Here is a 17578-nt window from a genome sequence, read left to right as displayed (position 1 = left end):
ATATTTTTATGTTAATTATTCTTCACAAATAAGGCCTGTCTGCCTGCTATCATTCAGCTATTCCAGATATTGTTTTCTACACAACAAAGCAAAATTAATCAGTTTGAAGATTCACGGCTAAATATTATTCCTATTTTGTAAAAGACGAGTAGGAACATCTTGTGGTTTGCTATTATTGAGGAAACATGATGAATTTCTTCCACAAGCTTTGTTATTAAGGTAAAGACAGTGAAATTAGCCATCATAACTGCATATTAGAGTAATAAATACCATAAATTGCTGCTATAGCACTTAAAATATGCAGTAAGAGAAGTGTGTTCTGACAGAAAAAAATCAGATGGAAAATAGGTGTGATTCAAAGTCAAATTCTACTCAAACACTGTAACAAAAACAACTCCCAAATTTTTTAGCACGACAACTCCCAAGAAATTGCTTTGTGGAATACTGAGACTTTTGTCATTTTATCGTGAATGTACCAGTTATTCGGGGGGAGGGGGGCGGGGGAGGGGCGGGGATGAAAAGGTAGGATAAAGTTTTACTTTCCATCTGAAGATGATTACTGATAAATACTCTCTAGTATTGTGTACATAATATTTGGTAAGCCTATATATACATATTTGCAAAATCCTTACATTCTCTTCTTTGTGAAAATGTTAATTCTCTACTAAAATATTATACATAATTTTATTTATACATGCTGTTGTTTTTTGTAACAGCATCTCCCCTTGTCATCTACATGCTTTTCTGGTATTCCATGCTGTATTTTATTCTTTGTGTTATGAAGAACCACAAATATAAAAACCTATCAATCAAGAAGGGTGACTTTCATCACAGAAGTGGTGTCTTAGGCCCCTTACTTTGGGCACCTCCCACTGTGGGCTGTGTACAGCAAGCTTCTGAGTTGAATTATCTTGTTATCTAGCTTGGTGACTGTCAATCACTGCTGCTGCCTCTGAATTACTGCAGCCATGGACCACCGCTGCTCAGAGGATTGTTTTGTTTTGTTTTGTTTTTGCGGTACGCGGGCCTCTCTCTGTTGTGGCCTCTCCCGTTGCGGAGCACAGGCTCCGGATGCACAGGCTCAGTGACCATGGCTCACGGGCCCAGCCGCTCTGCGGCATGTGGGGTCCTCCCGGACTGGAGCACGAACCTGCGTCCCCTGCATCGGCAGGCGGACTCTCAACCACTGCGCCACCAGGGAAGCCCTGCTCAGAGGATTTTGATACTTGAGGCACTCCACTATCTGACACACGTGTTTTAGCTCTTACCATAAATGTTGATGAACACTGAGCCATTTCTCTTTTCCTATCTGCCCACTCCCCCATGCTGTGAGAAACATATGAATATCATCGTAATTCTAAGAAAATATTTTCTTCCATACCTTTCACAGCATCAGATAGCTCCTAAGTTTTTAATCAACTTTATACACTGCTGATGACTAGGGTGCTCAGAATACAATTTGTTGGAAGAAAATAAAAACTGGATATGACATAAGGAGACCTAGGTTTGTCTTCTGACTCTTCATTTATAAACTGTGGACTTTAGATAAGACTTTCTCACATAACCCTCAGTTTTATAATACATAAAATGAAGATAATAATCCCTATTTACATTATAGGGTTCTCTTACAACTCAAATAAGATAATGGAGAAATATGTACGAGTTATGAAATGCTCTACAGATACTTGTTAATATCAAAATAATTATATATTCATAAAAGTCCTAAATTCTAGCTAAATACTAAATCCCTATATAGTAAATAGGATTTCAATGCCACATACAATGGACACAATTTGTAAGAATTTGTTTATGAATTTTTTCATATCACATAAATAAAAGAATGATTCCTCTAACATATTTATAAATAATTTCTTCATCCAGTATCAAAGAATACTAAAAGAAATTCACCTCAATTTCATTTTAATTTTTCATCTATACTGTATGGTTTCCCAGCTGTGTTCTTTGTTTTCATGGCTCCTTAATTAATGAGGCTAGTGCCGTGTCTTTGTGGTATTTTCCTCTGCTGTCCCTTTGTATGACACACTGAGCTATGTTTGTGAGAATCTTTGCCAAATCCACTAAAAACTCCATTGTACACTGCCAGAAAAGGAAAAAAAGAGCCCACAGAAGCACCTTTTTTTTTTCACTAAGCATCCTTTTTTTCAGCAATTAACAAGTATAATCAGACAAGCTAAGTAAAGCTTAGAGTGTAAAGGATAGATTCTTTGAGATTCAGGATTTTAAGGATGTTTTTAAAGTGCTTAACACAGTCAAAATGCTGCTATTACACGCTTCCATGTGTTTGTAAAAGTAGTATCTCTTTTGAAGCACTTCCCTTATCTCATCTCCAGGTTGGAAACATGCCCATCTTTGCAGATTACAGTACCATGCCCTGTCCTTTAGCAAGAACTCTATTAATTACCTGACCATTTAAACAAATACTTGGTGGGGTGCCTTTTAAAGCAAGCACCAAATGATCTCCCTGCTAATAACCTGATGACCATTCTGAAAAGGAATAATGAAAACAAGAAGTAATGTGCTGCCCTGTCTCAGTGCAGCTTTCTTCGCCATATGGCCATGATGAAATCCAATCATCACAACATTCTCCAAATTCACTTGAAGCTTGGAGAAAGTGAGGATCAAACCATGATGAGTCACTCTGGAAGGTTCTGTCAACAGCTGACTTGGAGTTAGGACGTGGTATGGATTAGTCCCAGAACTCTGACCAGTTTTTTTTATTTAGTCATTTTAAAAAAATTTCTAAACTATCAGAGATTGGTATCTTTTGTGAAGGTTGGGAAAGAACCAGAATACCCAGGGAAGCATTGGAGAAAACACACAAAAGCTGGCTCATTAAGGTTCAGGAAGATATTTTCTATCTATAATCCTTGGGGCTGCCTACCAGGGCCCATACTGACATGGGGCGAGAAAGATGCCTAGAGCATTAACATAAGGAAGCACTCTCTGTCACCTGCACAACCCTAGTCCCAGCCCTGCTGCCTACAGAGGCATCTGATCAAATAACTTCATTTTAACTACTGAAAGACATAACCAATGAAGATATACTTATTCAGTAAGGACACCAACGAACATACCACTGCACTCTTCCATTATACTTCAGAGTTCTCAACACGCTTTCATATATATTATCACATTATGACAACCACAGTCTCCTGAGGCTAATAGGGCAGAATGTTTTTAATCCCAACTCAGAGATGAACAAACAAGTTTAGGGGAACGGTAGGATTTGATCAAGATAGTAGAGGTAGAACTTGAATTCAGGTCTTTGACCTATGTCCAGTACTCTTCTCATTATACTTACCCAACACCAAGTCTTCCTCTGAGGTCCTTTATAGCATCAGATTTTTATGGTATACATTGATTAGAATTATTTATGAAGTCACTGCAGTGGCTGGTTATTAACAACTTAACAAAGAAATGACCTTAAATTTGTCTATTGTTCACTGCCCATATAATAGCCTTATGAGAAAGGAAAAATAAAAAGAATTCATCTAATGCTTCTTAATGCCAGGCTTAAACATTTTAGGGGCAACCAAAGCCATTTATAAGTCAACCTCACAGATGAATTTTTTACTACTATCATTGGTTGCATAGTACAATCATATTTTTGTTTATGTTATTATCAGCAAGGCTGAGAAACCATTAGCAGCATATGGGTTACTTTGCTAAGAGTTGTAAAGAAGCTGGGATTAGGGCAGGTTTATATAATATCAAGTTTGAGCCTTCTCTCCCTGTACTGGAAGATGTCCAGAAAAGAGCAGGGGAAACAAAAGACCCTTTCCAGTGAGCAACATGTGATCTGTTGGTCTTTTTATGCACAGCCCTGCTTCAAACAAAACCTTTCTAACACTAACCAGAAATATGATTTAGGTGTCCACAAAAAAAAACCCCAAATACAAGCTTCGAGTTGCAAATCGAATTTCCTGGATATAGTGGATTAATGTGGAGAGAATCTAAGTTATTTAAAAGTAAAGAGAAACTTACTTCTCCCCATGTTTTCTTGTGGTCTCTGGTAGGTCCTTGGATGATGATTCCCTGTAAAAAACACAGCACACACACACACAGTCAGATTCAAGTTCCATTAAAACTTATGTTGTCAACATGAGCATTTCATTTCAGTGCATTCAATCTTGCCCCCTTGCCTAAATAAAACAGATATCGAACCTCAGAGGACAGAAACACAGTATTCTGGAGGCATGGGCTCTACATCAGCTTACTATGACCTTGTTTATCTGGCATTAGTTTCTGCCCTTGCCAAATAAAAGTCATCAAATTGGTCACTAGCTTATCTCTTAGGAAGGCAGTGATATCAATAAAAAATGGTGGACACAAATGCCAAAAGGCCCAATTTTAATAACAAGGCTAGCATGTTATTAGTCTGCCTATCCCTGGTTTCTCTTCAATGTCACTCTGTGACAAATCCAATACCATTTATAGTGTAACATTTTCCTGAATGGTGTCAAACAGCAGTACCTCTAATCAAATTATCCCTTCAGCAAAGCAGCCCACAGAGTTACTACCAATAAACAGTATGAATCAATAACTATGAGCTACTGACAACAGAAACTCTGGAGGAAAAAAATACATATTGCAAATCAGGTGTGCATGGAAGAGCAGCAATTCTGTTTCTTTATGAAAATACATACACCGAAGCTAATTTATACTATAATGCTTTATTTTCTAACAGGGTTTAATCACAGAACTACCACACATCTATTGTTCACCTGCCACATTCCCAGTATGGAGCTAAGCACCAGAGAGGCAAAATTATAAGACATAATTTATCACTACGTTAAGGAATACATAATCTACTTGAAGTCAAGCATATAGAGGAGAGTGATGTTATCAAGATGGTCACATAGATCATTCCCAACTTCAGTCCCCCTCACAAGAAGACCACCTAGCAACTATGCATAGAAAAAACTCCACTGTGAAGATGTTAGAACCTGAGGGTAAGGCTGAAGCACCCTGCTGGACAACAGAGACTGAGAAGGAGCACATTAGAAGGGTGAGAGGACTGGATATACCCTGGCCACATCACCCTCCTCCCTGTGGGGAGAAGTGGGAATATGGATTCTATAATGGGAAAAGAGAGCCCGAGGTGGACATCCAGCTCCCCCAGCATATGGGACACTTCCCAGGAGGCCCACTCAGGTCTTGCCTCATGGAGATCACCAGAGGAATCTGCTGGGCTTGACTACTGGGGATCAGAGAGAGATGGAGAAGGGGGCAGGGCTTACAGCAAACAGTGCTCAGGCTCTGGCAAACGGCATTCCTGCTCATATCAGTACCTGAGCAAAGATCCCAGCCAGCAACTCTGGCCATCTGCAGAGCTGAGCCAGTGGCCCCTTCTGGCTAGGGAGCTCAGTTGGTAGTTCTACCTGATTTGGACCAATAATCAATGGGCCAGACTGCAAATGGAGACTGTTCTACCATCCAGCCCATGAAGGCAAGCAAATACTCAGCCTCGCCCAAGTGCTGAGCATAGCCTCCAGTCTCTCCTTCCAGGAAGCCTGGCCAGGGAACTACAGCAGCCACAAGCCCATCATATAGCCCCACCTGGTCAGGCAGCCAAGCCAGCAGCCCTGCCCAACTGCTGAGCATAGCCACTGGCCCTGCAAAACCAGAGAGCTGGAACAGTGACCCTGGGTGACAAGGGAACCCAGCCTATGGGGCTGCTAGAGAGGGAGAGACTAGCCTACAATCCCACTCAGCCATGGATCCCAGCCTTACAACCCTGATAAGCAGAGGAGCCCAGTCTACGGCCCTGCCCAATTGCTGAACACAGTCTGCGGCCTTGCCCAGGCAGGAAGCCCAGCCAGTAATCCTGCCCAACCAAGAAGCATAGCCTGTGATCCCACCCAACAAGGAAGCTCAGCCTAGCAGCAGAGCACAGTCTACTGATCAGGAACACCAGAATGCAGCCCTGCTCAACTTCAGGGCACATTCTGCAGCCCCACCTAATCACAGAGCATCGAACCAATCCGTCCTGCCTGGGGCCCTACTTAAACATAAAATCCAGCCAGCGGTACCACTTGGTGATGGAGCACAGTCTGAGACTCCACACAACAAGGGGTGATTGCTAAACCCAACCCACAGCCCTGCTGAATCATGGAATCCAACCAGTGGCACCACCCTACCAGTGAACACAGCCTGGGACTTTACCCAACTGGAGGTGACTGCAGAAGCCAGCTAGTGGCCCCATCTGACTGCTGAGCAAAACCAGCAGCCCCACCCAAACAGGGAGACGGTCACCCAGTGGTCCTGCTTGAACATGGAGCCCAGCCAATGGGCCTACCCAACTGTGAAGCCCAGCCAGTGGCATCCCCCCAACCTCAGAGCACAAGCAATGGCCTCATCCAACTAGAGACCCCAACAGCAAGCCCTGCTAACTGTGAAGGCTAGCAGCTGACCTGTCCAGTAGCCTCAAGCTATCATGACTGGTGAAGGTCTTTCCCTACAGAAGTGAACCTGTAAAGTCTGGAGGAGGAGACTGTTTAAACAATGCAAGGAATCAAGGATCATGAAGAAAAGAGGTAAACATAACATGACACCAACAAAAGAAACTGATAAAGCTCCAATAACTGACCCTAATGTAACAGAGGTCTATAAGCCGTCTGAGAAAGAATTCAGAATAATCCTCTTAAAGAACTTCAGTGAACTACAAGAACACATAGACATCTAAAGAAAATTAGGAAAACAGTACACAAACAAAACAAAAAGTTCAAGAAAGAAATGGAAACTATCAAGAAAAAAAAAACAGAAATCTTAGAGCTGAAGAATACAATGGCTGAAGAATTCAATAGAACAAAATGGCAATACCCATCAAAAATTACTTTAAACATAAATGGATTAAATTCTCCAATCAAAAGACAGAATAGCTGAATGGATAAAAAACAAGATCCCAATGATATGCTGTCTACAAGAGACTCAAGTTTAGTTTAAAGGACACATATAGGATGAAGTGATAGATATTCCAAGCAAGTGGTAACCGAAAGAAAGCAGGGATAGCTATACTAATATCAGACAACGTAAACTTTAAGCTAAATATAGTCATGAGAGACAAAGGTCATTATATAATGAAAACGGGGTCAATTCATCAAGAAGATATAACAATTGTAAATGTTTTTGCACCCAACATTGGAGCACCTAAATATATAAAGCAAATACTAAAACAAATAAAATGAGAAACAGCAATACAATAACACCTGTTGACTTTAATATCCCACTCTCAGCAACGGATAGATCATCCAGACACAGAATCAATCAGGAAACAGTGGACTTAAATAACACTATAGACTAAATGGATCAAACAGACATATATAGAACATTCCATCCAACAGCAACAGAATACACATGCTTCTCAAGTACAGAGAAAATTTTTATAGGATTGATCATATGGTAGGCCACAAAATAAGTCTCAACAAATTCAAGAAGACAGAAATTTTATCAAGCATCTTTTACAAACACTATGCTATGAAGGCAGAAATCAATAATTGTTAGAAAACCAGAAAAATTTCAAATACATGGAAATTAAACAACCCACTCCTAACCAACCAATGGACCAAAGAAGAAATCAAAAGGTAAATAAAACAAATTTTAAGACATACAAAAATAGAGAAGAGCTTCAAGATGGCACAAGAGTAAGAAGTGGAGATCACCTTCCTCCCCACAGATACATCAGAAATACATCTACACGTGGAACAACTCCTAAAGAACACCTACTGAACGCTGGCAGAAGACCTCAGACCTCCCAAAAGGCAAGAGAAACTCCCCACATACCCGGGTAGGGCAAAAGAAAAAAGAAAAAAGACAGACAAAAGAACAGGGATGGGACCTGCACCAGTGGGAGGGAGCTGTGAAGGAGGAAAGGTTTCCACACACTAGGAAGCCCCTTCACGGGCAGACACGGGGGGTGGCAGGGTGGGGGGAGCTTCAGAGCCACGGAGAAGAGTGCAGCAACAGGGGTGCGGAGGGCAAAGAGGAGAGATTCCCGCACAGAGGATTGGTGCCGACCAGCACTCACCAGCCCGAGAGGCTTGTCTGCTCACCCACCAGGGCGGGTGGGGCTGGGAGCTAAGGTTCAGGCTTCAGAGGTCGGGCCCCAGGGACAGGACTGGGGTTGGCTGCGTGAACACAGCCTGAAGGGGGCTAGTGCACCACAGCTAGCTGGGAGGGAGTCCGGGAAAAAGTCTGGATCTGCGAAGAAGCCAGGGACTTTTACTTGCCTACATGTTGCACAGTGCATGAGGAGAAGGTATTCAGAGCGCCACTTAAAGGCGCTCCAGAGATGGGCGTGAGCTGCGGCTATCAGTGCAGACCCCAGAGATGGGCATGAAACGCTAAGGCTGCTGCTGCAGCCACCAAGAAGCCTGTGTGCAAGCACAGCTCACTCTCCACACCCCCCCTCCTGGGAGCCTGTGCAGCCTGCCACTGCCAGGGTCCCGTGATCCAGGGACAACTTCCCCGGGAGAACGCACGGCACACCTCGGGCTGGTGCAACGTCACGCTTGCCTCTGCCACCGCAGGCTCACCCAGCACTCCGTACCCCTCCCTCCCCCCGGCCTGAGTGAGCCAGAGCCCCTGAATCACCTGCTCCTTTAACCCTGTCCTGTCTGAGTGAAGAACAGATGCCCTCAGGCGACCTACGTGCAGAGGCGGGGCCAAATCCAAAGCTGACCCCGAGGAGCTGTGCGAACAAAGAAGAGAAAAGGAAATCTCTCCCAGCAGCCTCAGCAGCAGCAGATTAAATCTACACAATCAACTTGATGTACCCTGCATCTGTGGAATACCTGAATAGACAACGAATCATCCCAAATAGAGACAGTGGCCTTTGGGAGCAACAATATATATATTTTTTTCCTTTTTCTCTTTCTGTGAGTGAGTATGTGTATGCTTCTGTGTGTGATTTTGTCTGTATAACTTTGCTCTTACCATTTGTCCTAGGGTTCTGTCCGTCCCTTTAAAAAACAATTTTTTTTTAGTATAGTTTGTAGCACTTGTTATCATTGGTGGATTTGTTTTTTGGTTTGGATGCTCTCTTCCTTCTTTCTTTCTTTTTATCCCCCTTTTATTCTGAGCCATGTGGATGACAGGCTCTCGGTGCTCTGGCTGGGTGTCAGGCCTGTGCCTCTGAGGTGGCAGAGCCGAGTTCAGGACACTGGCCCACAGGAGACCTCCCAGCTCCACGTAATATCAAACGGCAAAAATCTCCCAGAGATCTCCATCTCATTGCCAAGACCCAGCTCCACTCAATGACCAGCAAGCTCCAGTGCTGGACACCCTATGCCAAACAACTAGCAAGACAGGAACACAACGCCACCCATTAGCAGAGAGGATGCCTAAAATCATAATAAGGTCAGAGACACCCCAAAACACACCATAGGATGCGGACCTGCCCACCAGGAAGACAAGATCCAGCCTCATCCACCAGAACACAGGAACTAGTCCCCCCCACCAGGAAGCCTACACAACCCACTGAACCAACCTTAGCCACTGGGGACAGACACCAAAAACAATGGGAACTACAAACCTGCAGCGTGCAAAAAGGAGACCCCAAACACAGTAAGTTAAGCAAAATGAGAAAACAGAGAAACACACAGCAGATGAAGGAGCAAGGTAAAAACCCACCAGACCAAACAAATGAAGAGGAAATAGGCAGTCTACCTGAAAAACAATTCAGAGTAATGATAGTAAAGATGATCCAAAATCTTGGAAATAGAATGGAGAAAATACAAGAAACGTTTAACAAGGACCTAGAAGAACTAAAGAGCAGACAAACAATGATGAACAACACAATAAATAAAAGTAAAATTTCTCTAGAAGAAATCAATAGCAGGATAACAGAGGCAGAAGAATGGATGAGTGACCTGGAAGATAAAATAGTGGAAATAACTACTGCAGAGCAGAAGAAAGAAAAAAAGAATGAAAAGAATTGAGGACAGTCTCAGAGACCTCTAGAACAACATTAAATGCACCCACATTTGAATTATAGGAGTCCCAGGAGAAGAAGAGAAAAAGAGAGGGACTGAGAAAATATGTGAAGACATTATAGTTGAAAACTTCCCTAATACAGGAAAGTAAATAGTTAATCAAGTCCAGGAAGCACAGAGAGTCCCAAACAGGATAAACCCAAGGAGAAACACGACAAGACACATATTAATCAAACTATCGAAAATTAAAGACAAAGAAAAAATATTAAAAGCAGCAAGGGAAAAACAACAAATGACATAAAAGGGAAGCACCATAAGGTTAACAGCTGATCTTTCACCAGAAACTCTGCAAGCCAGAAGGGAGTGGCAGGACATATGTAAAGCAATCAAAGGGAAAAACCTACAACCAAGATTACTCTACCCACCAAGGATCTCATTCAGATTTGATGGAGAAATTAAAACCTTTACAGACAAGCAAAAGCTGAGAGAGTTCAGCACCACCAAACCAGCCTTACAATAAATGCTAAAGGAACTTCTCTAGGCAGGAAACACAAGAGAAGGAAAACACCTACAATAACAAACCCAAAACAATTAAGAAAATGGGAATAGGAACATACATATGGATAATTACCTTAACTGTAAATGGGTTAAATGCTCCCACCAAAAGACATAGACTGGCTGAATGGATACAAAAACAAGGCCCCTATATCTGCTATCTACAAGAGACCCACTTCAGACCTAGGGACACAGAGAGACTGAAAGTGAGGGGATGGAAAAAGATATTCCATGCAAATGGAAATCAAAAGAAAGCTGGAGTAGCAATTCTCATATCAGACAAAATAGACTTTAAAACAAAGACTATTACAAGAGACAAAGAAGGACACTACATAATGATTAAGGGATCGATCCAAGAAGAAGATATAACAACTGTAAATATTTATGCACCCAACATAGGAGGCACCTCAATACATCAGGCAAATACTAACAGCCATAAAACGGGAAATCGACAGTAACACCATCATAGTACGGGACTTTAAGACCCCATTTTCACCAATGGACAGATCATCCAAAGGAAAATAAATAAGGAAACACAAGCTTTAAATGATACATTAAACAAGACGGACTTAATTGATATTTATAGGACATTCCAACCAAAAACAACAGAATACACTTTCTTCTCAAGTGCTCATGGAACATTCTCCAGGACAGATCATATCTTGGGTAACAAATCAAGCCTTGATAAATTAAAGAAAACTGAAATCGTATCAAGTATCTTTCTGACCACAATGCTATGAGACTAAATATCAAGTACAGGAAAAAATCTGTAAAAAATACAAACACATGGAGGCTAAACAATACACTACATAATAACCAAGAGATCACTGAAGGAATCAAAGAGGAATTCAAAAATTATCTAGAAACAAATGACAATGGAGACACGACGACCCAAAACCTATGGGATGTAGCAAAAGGAGTTCTAAGAGGGAAGTTTATAGCAATACAATCCTACCTCAAGAAGCAGGAAACATCTCGAATAAACAACCTAACCTTGCACCTAAAGCAGTTAGAGAAAGAAGAACAAACAAACCCCCACAGTTAGCAGAAGAAAAGAAATCATAAAGATCAGATCAGAAATAAATGAAAAAGAAATGAAGGAAACAATAGCAAAGATCAATAAAACTAAAAGCTGGTTCTTTGAGAAGATAAACAAAATTGATAAACCATTAGCCAGACTCATCAAGAAAAAAAACAGAGAAGACTCAAATCAAGAGAATTAGAAATGAAAAAGAAGTAACAACTGAAATTTCAGAAATACAAAGGATCATGAGAGATTACTACAAGCAACTCTATGCCAATAAAATGGACAACCTGGAAGAAATGGACAAATTCTTAGAAAAAGACAACATTCTGAGACTGAACCAGGAAGAAACAGAAAATATAAACACACCAATCACAAGCACTGACATTGAAACTGTGATTAAAAACCTTCCAAAAACAAAAGTCCAAGACAAGATGGCTTCACAGGCGAATTCTATCAAACATTTAGAGAAGAGCTAACACCTATCCTTCTCAAACTCTTCCAAAATATAGCAGAGGGAGGAACACGCCCAAACTCATTCTACAAGGCCACCATCACCCTGATACCAAAACCAGACAAGGATGTCACAAAGAAAGAAAACTACAGGCCAATATCACTGATGAACATAGATGCAAAAATCCTCAACAAAATACTAGCAAACAGAATCCAACAGCACATTAAAAGGATCATACACCATGATCAAGTGGGCTTTATCCCAGGAATGCAAGGATTCTTCAATATACGCAAATCAATCAATGTGCTACACCATATTAACAAACTGAAGAATAAAAACCATATGATCATCTCAATAGATGCAGAAAAAGCTTTTGACAAAATTCAACACCCATTTATGATAAAAATCCTCCAGAAAGTAGGCACAGAGGGAACTTTCCTCAACATACTAAAGGCCATATATGACAAACCCACAGCCAACATCATCCTCAATGGTGAAAACCTGAAACCATTTCCTTTAAGATCAGGAACAAGACAAGGTTGCCCATGCTCACCACTATTATTCAACACAGTTTTGGAAGTTTTAGCCACAGCAATCAGAGAAGAAAAAGAAATAAAAGGAATCCAAATTGGAAAAGAAGAAGTAAAACTGCCACTGTTTGCAGATGATATGATACTATACATAGAGAATCCTAAAGAGGCTACGAGAAAACTACTAGAGCTAAGCAATGAATCTGGTAAAGTAGCAGGATACAAAATTAAGGCACAGAAATCTCTTGCATTCCTATACATTAATGATGAAAAATCTGAAAATGAAATTAAGGAAACACTCCCATTTACCACTGCAACAAAAAGAATAAAATACCAAGGAATAAACCTACCTAAGGAGACAAAACACCTGTATGCAGAAAACTATAAGGCACTGATGAAAGAAATTAAAGATGATACAAGCAGATGGAGAGATATACCATGTTCTTGGATTGGAAGAATCAACACTGTGAAAATGACTACACTACGCAAAGCAAACTACAGATTCAATGCAATCCCTATCAAACTACCAATGGCATTTTTCACAGAACTAGAACAAAAAATTTCACAATTTGTAAGGAAACACAAAAGACCCCGAATACCCAAAGCAATCTTGAGAACGAAAAATGGAGCTGGAGGAATCAGGCTCCTGGACTTCAGACTATACTACAAAGCTACAGTAATCAAGACAGTATGGTACTGGCACAAAAACAGAAAGATAGATTGATGGAACAGGATAGAAAGCCCAGAGAGAAACCCACGCACATATGGTCACCTTATTTTGATAAAGGAAGCAAGAATATACAGTGGAGAAAAGACAGCCTCTTCAATAAGCAGTGCTGGGAAAACTGGACAGGTACATGTAAAAGAATGAAATTAGAACACTCCCTAACACCACACACAAAAATAAACTCAAAATGGATTAAAGACCTAAATTAAGGCCAGACACTATCAAACCCTTAGAGGAAAACATAGGCAGAACACTCTATGACATACATCACAGCAAGATCCTTTTTGACCCACCTCCTAGAGAAATGGAAATAAAAACAAAAATAAACAAATGGGACCTAATGAGACTTAAAAGCTTTTGCACAGCAAAGGAAACCATAAACAAGATGAAAAGACAACCCTCAGAATGGGAGAAAAAATATTTGCAAATGAAGCAACTGACAAAGGATAAATCTCCAAAATTTACAAGCAGCTCATGCAGTTCAATATCAAAAAACCAAACAACCCAATCCAAAAATGGGCAGAAGATCTAAATAGACGTTTCTCCAAAGAAGATATATAGATTGCCAACAAACACATGAAAGGATGCTCAACATCACTAATCATTAGAGAAATGCAAATCAAAACTACAATGAGATATCATCTCACACCAGTCAGAATGACCATCATCAAAATAATTTATAAACAGTAAATGCTGGAGAGGGTGTGGAGAAAAGGGAACCCTCTTGCACTGCTGGTGGGCATGTACACTGATACAGCCACTATGGAGAACAGTATGGAGGTTCCTTAAAAAACTATAAATAGAACTACCATATGACCCAGCAATCCCACTACTGGGCATATACCCTGAGAAAACCATAATTCAAAAAGAGTCATGTACCACAGTGTTCATTGCAGCTCTATTTACAATAGCCAGGACATGGAAGCAACCTAACTGTTCACCGACAGATGAATGGATAAAGAAGATGTGGCACATATATACAATGGAATATTAGCCATAAAAAGAATCAAAACTGAGTTATTTGTAGTGAGGTGGATGGACCTAGAGTGTGTCATACAGAGTGAAGTAAGTCAGAAAGAGGAAAACGTATACTGTATGCTAACATATATATATGGAATCTAAAACAGAAACAAAAATGGTCATGAAGAATCTAGGGAGGAAGGGAATAAAGGTAAACACCTACTAGAGAATGGACTTGAGGACACGGGGAGGGGGAAGGGTAAGCTGGGACAAAGTGAGAGAGTGGCATGGACATATATACACTACCAAATGTAAAACCGATAGCTAGTGGGAAGCAGCCCCATAGCACAGGGAGATCAGCTCGGTGCTTTGTGACCACCTAGAGGGGTGGGATAGGGAGGGTGGTAGGGAGGGAGATGCAGAAGGAAGAGATATGGGGATATATGTATATGTATAGCTGATTCACTTTGTTATAAAGCAGAAACTAACACACCACTGTAAAGCAATTATACTCCAATAAAGATGTTAAAAAAAGGTACTAAAAATAAATGAAACCAAAAAAAAAACCCAAGAAAAACGAAAACAAAAATAGAAACACAACACAAGAAAAACAATGTGATGCAACAAAGCATCTCATTGCTTTTGAGAGGAATGAGTTCTAAGAGGCAGTTTATAGCAGTAAACTTTTAAGCGAAAAGAAGGATCGCAAAAGAACAACCGAACTTTACCCCTCAAGGAATTAGTAAAAGAACAAACTAAGCCCAAAGTTAGTAGAGGAAGGAAATACTAAATATCAGAGCAGAAATGAATGAAATAAAGAAGGAAGAGATATGTGAACATATGTATATGTATAACTGATTCACTTTGTTATAAAGCAGAAACTAACACACCATTGTAAAGCAATTATACTCCAATAGAGATGTAAAAAAAAAAAAGAATAGGAAAACAATAGAAAAGATTAACGAAACTAAAAGTTGGTTCATTGAAAAGATGAACAGAATTTACAAATTTTTAGCTAGACCAAGGAAAAAAAAGGACCCAAATAAATAAGAAATGAAAGAGAAGATATTACAACTAATACCACAAAAATACAAAGGATCATGAGACTACTATGAACAATTATACAACAACAAATTAAACAACCTAGAAGTACTAGCACAGGAAACAAAACAAAACAAAACAAAACAGACAGACCAAAAGAACAGAATCCAGAATCCAGAAGTAAACCCAAGCATATGAGGTCAACTAATATTTGACAAGGGAGCCAAGAACACTCAATGGGGAAAAGACAGTCTCTTCAATAAACGATTCCAGGAAAACTAGATATTCACACGCAAGAAAATGAAAGTGGACCACCTACCTTATGCCACTGACAAAAATTAACTTGAAATGAATTAAAGACTTAAATGTAAGACTTGAATTCATAAAAGTCCTAGAAGAAAACAAAGGGAAACAACACAGGCAAGAAAAAGCACAAATAAATGAGACTACACCAAACTAAAAAGCTTCTGCATAGCAAAAGAAATGATCAACAAAATGAAGAGGTAACCAAAGGAATGGGAGAGTTTATTTGCAAACCACATATCCAATAAAGGGTTAATATCCAAAATATACAATGAACTTACAGAACTCAACAGCCAAAAAACAAATTTAAAAATGGGCAATGAATCTAAGTAGACATTTTTCAAAAGAAAACATACAAATGGCCAACAGGTATATGAAAAGGTGCTCAACATCACTAATCATGAGAGAAATGCAAATCAAAACCACAACGATACATCACACCTCACACCTGTTACTATGTCTATTATCAAAGACAAGAGATAATAAATGCTACTGAGGACATGGAGAAAGGGGAACCCTTGGACACTGTTGGTGGGAATGTAATCTAGTACAGCCACTGTGGAAAGGAGTATGGAAGTTCCTCAAGAAAATAAAAAAAGAGAAATACCATGTGATCCAGCAATTCCTCTTTGGGGTATATAGCTGAAGGAAGTGAAATCACTATCTGGAAGAGATTTCTGTACCACTATGTTCACTGCAGCATCATTTACAATAGTCAAGACATGGAAACGCCTAAATGCCTACCAACAGATGAATGGATAAACACACACACACACACACACACACACACACACACTGGAATATTATTCAGCCATAAAACAGGAAATTCTGCCACTTGTGACAAGATGGATGAATCTTAACGCATTAGGCTAAGTGAAATAAGTCAGATACTGAAAGACAAATACTGTATAATCTCACTTATACGTGGAATCCGAAGAGAACCAAACTCATAAAAATAGAGAGTAGCCTGATGGTTGCCAGGAGTGGGGGCAGGGAGTGGTGGTGAGAATGGGTGAAGATGGTCAAAAGGTACAAACTTCCAATTTTAAGATGAGTAAGTTCTGGGGGTGTAATATAGAGCATGATGATTATAGTTATCAATACTTACTGTATATTTGAAAGATGCTAAGCAAGTAGACCTTAAAAGTTCTCAACACACCACACAAAAAATTATAACTATGTGAGGTGATGGATCTGCTAACTAACCTTATTGTGGTGATGGATATGTTAAGTAACATTACTGTGGCAATCATTTCACAATATATCTATGTATCAAATCATCACATTGTACACCTTAAACTTATACAATGTTATATATCAATTATATCTCAAATAAAGCTGGGAAAGAAAGAAATTAAGCATATATGAAATAGAGACAATCAGGGAATAAATATGCAACTGAAACCTGAGAACTAGTTGTGTAACACTGGAAAATTTTCTATCTCAAGTTCTTTGCAAAAGGAGGGAGCAGAACTAGATGAGTGTTTCCCAAATTTATGTCCACAGGATGTTAAAAGGTGCATTATTCAGAAATAGGGCTCTGATCAAATAAATGTAAGACATGCTGTCTTAAGGTTAAACAGGTTTATTATAAAACTTTTCAGAGCCTTAAAAATGCTAATAAGCAATGTGACAAAAGTATAGCCTCTCAATATATTTGGCTATACAATCCTTTTTGTGAGCAATCAGTATTTCTTAGGAGTTGTATTCTTGGGAGCTCAGTTTGGGAAACTGGACAAGGTGACTGCTAAAACCTCTTGCAGCTCTGAAATTTCATTACTTTCTAACAAGGCATTAATTGTATGGAACAAAATTAACCTAAGGTGAATCAAGAAAGAAGTCAAGGGGGCTTGATTCTCAGAGACTTTTGGAGCCAAAAGGAACTTGAGAAATCATCTAATGATTTCTCATCACCTCACCTTTTATTTAAAGCAGCAGACCCACTCTCAAAAAATCTTATGCAGAACACTAATACATAAAATGGGTTAGGGCCAAAGTTTTCAGGTTGAATTGAAGTGGAGGGCTGTAGTC

At 39.9% G+C, this 17578-nt stretch overlaps 1 protein-coding gene across 4 annotated transcripts in view; it reads right to left on the bottom strand.

The window, feature by feature from the left end:
- PRRG1 (proline rich and Gla domain 1) overlaps nucleotides 1-17578 on the bottom strand; it is a 184508-nt gene that overhangs the window by 87474 nt on the left and 79456 nt on the right. For all 4 annotated transcript variants that reach the window (XM_081222110.1, XM_081222111.1, XM_081222112.1 and 1 more), the window contains one exon: nucleotides 4006-4056. In XM_081222110.1, the coding sequence (XP_081078236.1) occupies nucleotides 4006-4056 (51 nt within the window). The remainder of the gene's footprint in view (nucleotides 1-4005; nucleotides 4057-17578) is intronic.

Source organism: Mesoplodon bidens, assembly GCF_964165515.1.
Source record: "Mesoplodon bidens genome assembly, chromosome: X".
In the NCBI taxonomy this organism is placed as follows: Eukaryota; Metazoa; Chordata; class Mammalia; order Artiodactyla; family Ziphiidae; genus Mesoplodon; species Mesoplodon bidens.
Note: the sequence above shows the minus strand (reverse complement) of the source record. Positions and strands in the feature narration are given on the sequence as shown.